The following is a 7,438-nucleotide window of genomic DNA, read 5'->3' on the forward strand; positions in this document are numbered from 1 at the left end:
AGCCGACGCTCGGTTGTGTTCACATCGCACCCTCTTGTGGAGTTGCTATGCAACTGTGTGTAATATATTATCGTTCGTGGTTTTACAACCTCTGGCCAACACAAGTATGCAGGTATTTATTGTAGAAATACAAATTACAAAGAGGATTACACCATTTTCCCTCTCAATGACTTCTAAAGAATGAAAAGTTCAGCTAATAAATGACATTTATATTTACATACATAATAATTAGATACTGAGCAGCATTGTAAATACTGTTTATTGTATATACTGAGATTTTCCTTATCTTATTCTTATATCTTATTTTTACACTGTTTATATGGGAAGGGTGTAATTTTATTCTACTGTATGGGGTTGTAATTTTGCTTTATCTTTACTTTATCTTATTTTGTCTTATTGTACTGTATTATATTTATTTTGCTCTATTGTATTTCCTGACTTAATCTTTTTTCTGTAAACGAGTGCACTGCAGAAAAGGAATTTCCCGCAAGGCATTAATAAAGTCATTCTGATTCTGATACTGAAAACTGAACTGACATCCTCCAAATATGGTGATTCCGTCATATAGTAGTGATGAGGGAAATGTTCAAATCTTTTACTTCAGTAAAAGTACTAATAGAACAATCTAAAAATACTCCAACTCGAGCAAAAATGCATGAAAAATCCTGTTAAATATAAGTAATGATAGCAAAAAAGTATTTCAGTAAAAGCCTGGATGGCTAAGACGTTATTAGATCGTGAATATTAAAGCACCAGTTGGTTACCAGCATCTTACTGATGCGGCTGGTGAAGCTGATGCTGGTTTTATCTACTGTTTCTACAGTTTTCTTATTTATATATAAAATAAAAACATGGATTAAGAATATATCTCTATTATTTTTTTCCAGGGACACCAGATAAATATAAAGGGGTTGAGACAGACTACTTTCTGCCTTTTCTATGATGACAAACCTCACAAAAGGTTGGAAATTACTGGTTAAGTCTTAAAAGTTTTGCATTTTAAAGGACGGGATGACAGTTTGGAACGAATAACTGTCATCCCGAGGAAGCCGTGCAGATGCATTTGTTGCTTGTGGTTTGTTTAAACAGCACCTGCAGTTTCACTAACCCACATTTTAGGCATTTGCAAAGCTGTGAAAGCTTCGGTAGCGCAGGTTAGATGTTCTGTATGTTTGGGGTTGTGTAAAGAGTCGTATAAAGTACTGTTATTATGTTTAAATATCTGTGTTCATCACACCTCAGGGGTGGGATTTAAAAAAAAAAAAAGGTTAAAAATACTAATAAGATGGAACACAGCTTTTATTACTGATTAAATGTTCACAAAAGTCAAGTAACAAAATGAATCAATGCTGCAGATATATTCATATATATATATGAAATATAATAAAAAATGATTAAAATGTTTCATTAGTTAATAAGAACTTTATGGATTTCCTTTTTTCAGGACCAAGTGTGCTTTAAACTTTAAAACTGACCGCACTTTTTTCATGAATTAATAGTTCAGAAGTCCAGTTGCTCAGTTGCTAAACATCCTGAGGGATTCTGGGACGGCCGTCGGTGCACTCGCACTCCTCTTTGTGATGCGGGGTGTAGGAGGTCGCCTCGTGTTCAGCCCGTCCTTTGGTGCGGCAGGTGGGGCAGCAGGCGGTGTGTCCGTCCTGCCTGCAGCCGGGGCAGGACAGCACCAGCTGGCAGCACAACCGGGTGGTGCAGAGCTCGTACTGGTCCCACGGACGGCCGCAGTACCTGCAGTCTGGACACGAACACGAAATGATCAAACCTGGTGCTTGAATATTAAAGGGATAGTTCGCCTCTTTTGACATGAAGCTGTATGACATCCCATATCAGCAACATCATTTCTGAACATCTTCTTCCCCCTGCTGCGTCCTGTGAGCAGAGTTCCAGCCTCGTTTTGGTGTTGATGAAGGTAGTCCGGCTAGTTGGCTGGGGTTTAAAAAATAAAGCGTTTTGCTTCTCAAAACAATATGCGTTCAAAAGAGTAATACATTTGCATCACAAAATGGTTCTCCAGGAAAAAGTCAGACCTTTCCTTTTGTTTTGTTTCCTTTCCTTTCCTTTCCCTTCCCTTCCTTTTGTTTCCTTTTTGTTTTGTTTTCTTTCCTTTCCTTTCCTTTCCATCTCTTTCCTTTCTTTCCCTTTCCTTTCCTTTCTTTCCCTTTCCTTTCCTTTCCTTTCCTTTCTTTCCCTTTCCTTTCCTTTCCATCTCTTTCCTTTCTTTCCCTCTCCTTTCCTTTCCTTTCCCTTTCCATCTCTTTCCTTTCTTTCCCTTTCCTTTCCTTTCCTTTCCTTCTCTTTCCTTTCCTTTCATGTGCTGTGCAGACCGAGCAGTCCCCTGTTTCCGAGCAGCAAACACCGTAACAGGTGTGGCTGTCGGCAGCAGGCAGTGATACGAAAAGAGAGAAAATAGCGCCAAGCGATTGTGAGGTCTGACTTTTTCCTGGAGAACCATTTTGTGATGCAAATGTATTACTCTGTTGAACGCATATTGTTTTGGGAAGCAAAGCGCTTTATTTTTAAACCCCAGCCAACTAGCCGGACTACCTTCATCAACACCAAAACGAGGCTGGAACTCTGCTCACAGGACGCAGCAGGGGGTAAGAAGATGTTCATAAATGATGTTGCTGATATGGGATGTCACACAGCTTCATGTCAAAAGAGGCGAACTATCCCTTTAATGATCGGTAATATTAGCACTTTCTTTCAGATCAAGCAGTCATCTCATGAACTAACCTGAGATGATGTCGCCGTTTGAGGAGATGGCATAGCGTTCGTCAAACACGAAAAGTTTCCCCCGATAGAAACCTTCTGGGAAACGCTCCAGGTACTTATGAATTCCACCTTTCAGCTGGTAAATCTCTTTGCACACATCCTGCAGGTAAAGAAGGACAAGCGTAGGATAAACGTGAATAAGAATTTACACCAAAAGGGAGAAAATGTTGCAACTTGTGACATCCAAAATAAATGATAGCTAAACAGCTCCTCTTGTGGAGAACTATGGGAATGCAACAAGGGTTAATCGGGTCAGTTAAAGCCAGAAACATCCCACAGGAATCAGCTTACTTTGGAGCGAAGGTAAGCGGAGCCGCGCTCACAGCGTATTCCTCCTGTGCAGTACATCAGAACCTTCTTGTCTCTGAACAGTTCCAGGTTCTGGTCGACGTAGTCCGGGAAGTAGCTGAACTTGCGAATGTTCGGAGCCAAACATTGACTAAACTGTCCCTGTGGAATAGAAAAATTCAGTTTATTTCCTCAGTTTCTGCACCGGAAAAACGCCACCACTTCTTATCTGACAAGAAAGGGTCATCAAACTGCGACAGCCTTCAGTTATCAGGCCCCTCTCTGTGGAACCAGCTGCCAGTTTGGGAGGCAGAGCCTTCAGTTATCAGGCCCCGCTCTGTGGAACCAGCTGCCAGTTTGGGAGGCAGAGCCTTCAGTTATCAGGCCCCTCTCTGTGGAACCAGCTGCCAGTTTGGGAGGCAGAGCCTTCAGTTATCAGGCCCCTCTCTGTGGAACCAGCTGCCAGTTTGGGAGGCAGAGCCTTCAGTTATCAGGCCCCTCTCTGTGGAACCAGCTGCCAGTTTGGGAGGCAGAGCCTTCAGTTATCAGGCCCCTCTCTGTGGAACCAGCTGCCAGTTTGGGAGGCAGAGCCTTCAGTTATCAGGCCCCGCTCTGTGGAACCAGCTGCCAGTTTGGGAGGCAGAGCCTTCAGTTATCAGGCCCCTCTCTGTGGAACCAGCTGCCAGTTTGGGAGGCAGAGCCTTCAGTTATCAGGCCCCTCTCTGTGGAACCAGCTGCCAGTTTGGGAGGCAGAGCCTTCAGTTATCAGGCCCCTCTCTGTGGAACCAGCTGCCAGTTTGGGAGGCAGAGCCTTCAGTTATCAGGCCCTCTCTGTGGAACCAGCTGCCAGTTTGGGAGGCAGAGCCTTCAGTTATCAGGCCCCTCTCTGAGGAACCAGCTGCCAGTTTGGGAGGCAGAGCCTTCAGTTATCAGGCCCCTCTCTGAGGAACCAGCTGCCAGTTTGGGAGGCAGAGCCTTCAGTTATCAGGCCCCTCTCTGAGGAACCAGCTGCCAGTTTGGGAGGCAGAGCCTTCAGTTATCAGGCCCCTCTCTGTGGAACCAGCTGCCAGTTTGGCTTCAGGAAGCAGACACCCTCTCTACCTTTAAGATCAGGCTTAAAACTTTCCTTTTTACGATTAGGGATTATGTTTGTTTGTTAGTTTTTAATAAGATTACAACCAGACTGAATTGGATTTTAAATGGACAGTGTTCAATTGGTCTTAAATGTTATTTGCTCACTTTGCCTGTAAAGATGAAAAATAAATAAAAATTCTACTTACAATTTTACTCTCATAAAAGTTGCGGCAGTCCAGGAGGACGGTGTCTTTACATACATCTCCTTCAGCCAAAAGAGTCTCCACTTCTTTATGGAACTCTTCAGGCTCCAGATGAACTCCTGGAGGGCACAGCAGACATGGAAGTGACACCATACCATGAAAGCTCACAAAGCAAATGATTCACAGCATCATCAACAGATGGAAAACAGCACTTTAATACGCTTACACCTGAGGAGGAGCAAACCAGTGCGGCCATATGGCTCGTCCACAATTTACTAACAGAGGTGCTATAGATATGAATGACATCACTAATATATTATCTGTGGTAGAAGAAGAATTGGTTATACACAAGCAATACCTGCCAGCTGGTAGGAAATCACATCAGGATCCACTCCCATTGGGACAATCTCCCTATAGACCCCGACCTTCAAGTCAGTAAAACACTCAGCACCGCCATCACTGCTCTGAAAACACACACACACACACACACACACACACACACACACACACACACACACACACACACACACACACACACAGATAAGTCATTCCACTAACATGCAAGGCTAAATATCAGACATGCTGATTATTCCAAGGTATATTTTAATCAAACAAATGCTAAACATTGAAGCTGTGCCCGATGACATACTAAGCATGGTCACACACAACCATCATTTCTGACCTTAAAATCCTCTTTATCCATCTCAAAGACAGGATGTGAGAGCATTGCATCGATGTAGATATCAGTGGCCACGTTGGTGCCACCAACTGTCCCATTGATGCCTTCTGCTGCCACCCTCACCTGAAGAAACAGTTAATAAATTAGCTATTTCTGATATGTCATGCTTGCAGTCTTGTCGTTGGAGAGTTATTTCACCTTGCCGGTTAAGTGGAGCTTCTCACACAAAGCTTTCTGCCATGCACAGATGACACGTGGATCCTCCACTGGACAGTAGTGATAGTAGAGGAGAACCTTTCCGGGACCGCTATGTGAAAACAAGAGGGAAAACATCCAGAGCTATCAGAATATCTTTAGAAATCAGAAATATTTCACAAATTCGCCTGAATCTGAAATGACAAAGATAAGGGAAGCACCATAGCTGTAACTACTTTTTAAGTTGCTCCTCAGAGATGTGGCTGATGTCGGGCATCCATGCAGAAATGTCCGCTGCTTCTGCTTGGAGCCCATTTGACTGGTGTGCTTCACTTCCTGCTTCCAGCTGGGTTAACAAATGCTTGTATGTGGCCTGTGTGAGCTGCTGTATTTCAGCGTTATGAGTCCTGGCCACATGTTTGTGAACTGCAGAGTGTCCGTTGAAGGTCTGGCCGCAGCAGCACCAAAGCGCGCCTCCTTCCTGGTGACGCTCGTCCCTCTTAGACGCCACAAAGGCGGCAAAGGACTGTGAAGGTTAGAAAAAAATCATCAAGTATGTTCAGCGTGTTTAAGTAAAGGTTTTCTACTTCAAATGCTTGAATGCTAAATGTGGTTAAACTACTTTTAGTGCGCAGATTATATGTAGTCAAAGAGGCAGCTGACAGACTTTCTTTAGCTTGTGATACCGTGTTAGAAGTCGCTCCCCTCGTCTCTAACACTGGACCCTATTCCCAAGTAGATGTGGGTGCCCCTTTTCATTCGAGGTTTAACTTGTAGTTGTCATCTCATCGCTCAAATGACCCCGAAACCATATAAAAAGGCGAGATGAAGACAGCAACTTGATCCCCATATAAACAATGGCACTTACCCAAGGGGGTAACTGGGATTGGGCCTATGTTTGAAGTGTGAGCGGTTTATAAATTGATGCAGAATTTCAATTTTACTGGTTATATACTATATATTATATATGATATGTTAAATTTAGATTTTAAAAAATGATAAAAATAAAGAAACATAATAAAAACAAACTAATTTTCTTGTTGCTTGTTCACTTAATAGCCACAGGATTCACCTCATGAATCTTAAGAGTATTAAACCTACAGAGCTTTCATTCTTTTAACAGCTCTCCAGGGATTTGTAATAAAGCTTTATCAATACTGGATTATTCCAGACTGATGCAAGTATTATTGGTTTTTGGGATTTTTTAAGACAAGACTGGAAATGTAACACCGAGGCCGTCTACAAGAAGAAACGGAGCAGGCTGTGCTTCTTAACGACACTTCAGCGGTCTTTCATTGTCTGCACCAACACGTCGCATATCTTTTATGTGTCTCTGGTGGAGAGAACAATCCGCTTTGCATCCATCTGGTGGGGCAGCAGCATCAGAGCGAGGGACTCAAAGAAACTGAACCAACTCAAACGTCTGTCCCCGTGCTGCTGGGGACTGCTCTGGAGCCCCGGAGCTGATCATGCAAATAAGATGAACATCATGGACAACAGAGGAGTGTGTTCAGTACGGGAGGTCATTCCTGCCACCAATCACCATTTTATTTGATGCTGTTACCATGCAAACCTCACACTTTCCAGCAACAATACCAACTTTTTTGTACTTTTGATGAAAAAGGTAAAGATTTTTTTAATTTGAAGCTTTTCTGCAGCAGCTTTCTTCAAATGTTGCAGTTAAAATACGTTTTGCAAGAGACTAGTTTCTCAAATCAGTTGGACAGTTGGATACGTGACGTTTTGCTGACGCTATAATCAACTCTTACATGTGAAATTTCACATCCATCCACAAACCTGTTAGTCTGGTTAAAATAGAGCTACAGTAAATCACCTCAGTCAGTGTTTTCTCACCTTCCTCCTGCATAAATGGTAGAATCTTCTTTGAGGGGCAGAGAGTTGCTTCTCCTGTTTTAATCCATTACAGGATGAAGTATCGACCTCCCAGTTCATGAACTCTGAGCAGGGTGTTTCAGCAGCAGCCATCATTTTTCATTTCTATCGGTTTTAACCGCTACTGTAATTATTAGCTAAGACACAACGAGACCTCACTAACTTTCTCGCTTTTGCTATTTGGACATCTTGGATAGTCGTGTTTTTAAATGTTGTAAAAAATCTTGACTTACATTAAATATAAAGTCTCAAACGTGATAAACAACACGTTACATGGCCAAATGTAACCAAACAGTGAGCCTTCTTCTTCTTCTTC

The 7,438-nt window shown here is 42.7% G+C and overlaps 1 protein-coding gene across 1 annotated transcript; it reads right to left on the reverse strand.

Annotated features, from left to right (window-relative positions):
* Positions 1 to 1,281: 1,281 nt before the first annotated feature.
* Positions 1,282 to 7,415, reverse strand: tstd2 (thiosulfate sulfurtransferase like domain containing 2). Its single transcript, XM_075480770.1, has 9 exons — positions 7,084 to 7,415; positions 5,466 to 5,755; positions 5,233 to 5,341; positions 5,038 to 5,157; positions 4,714 to 4,819; positions 4,359 to 4,474; positions 3,082 to 3,240; positions 2,752 to 2,890; positions 1,282 to 1,753 (listed from the first exon to the last, which is right to left on the reverse strand). Exons 1-9 carry the CDS (start codon positions 7,216 to 7,218, stop codon positions 1,524 to 1,526), a joined length of 1,404 nt encoding a protein of 467 aa, XP_075336885.1. The 5' UTR covers positions 7,219 to 7,415; the 3' UTR covers positions 1,282 to 1,523.
* Between the last annotated feature and the right edge of the window lie 23 nt (positions 7,416 to 7,438).

The sequence above is a fragment of the Odontesthes bonariensis genome, chromosome 13 (assembly GCF_027942865.1).
Source record: "Odontesthes bonariensis isolate fOdoBon6 chromosome 13, fOdoBon6.hap1, whole genome shotgun sequence".
Taxonomy (NCBI): Eukaryota; Metazoa; Chordata; class Actinopteri; order Atheriniformes; family Atherinopsidae; genus Odontesthes; species Odontesthes bonariensis.

Excerpts from the sequence above, each read along its gene's own strand:
- tstd2 (XM_075480770.1), bottom strand. The coding sequence starts at position 7,218 with ATGATGGCTGCTGCTGAAACACCCTGCTCAGAGTTCATGAACTGGGAG. Across the intron at positions 5,158-5,232 it reads AGCTCCACTTAACCGGCAAG|GTGAGGGTGGCAGCAGAAGG; the intron begins GTGAAATAACTC and ends CTGTTTCTTCAG. Across the intron at positions 4,820-5,037 it reads TGGATAAAGAGGATTTTAAG|AGCAGTGATGGCGGTGCTGA; the intron begins GTCAGAAATGAT and ends GTGTGTTTTCAG.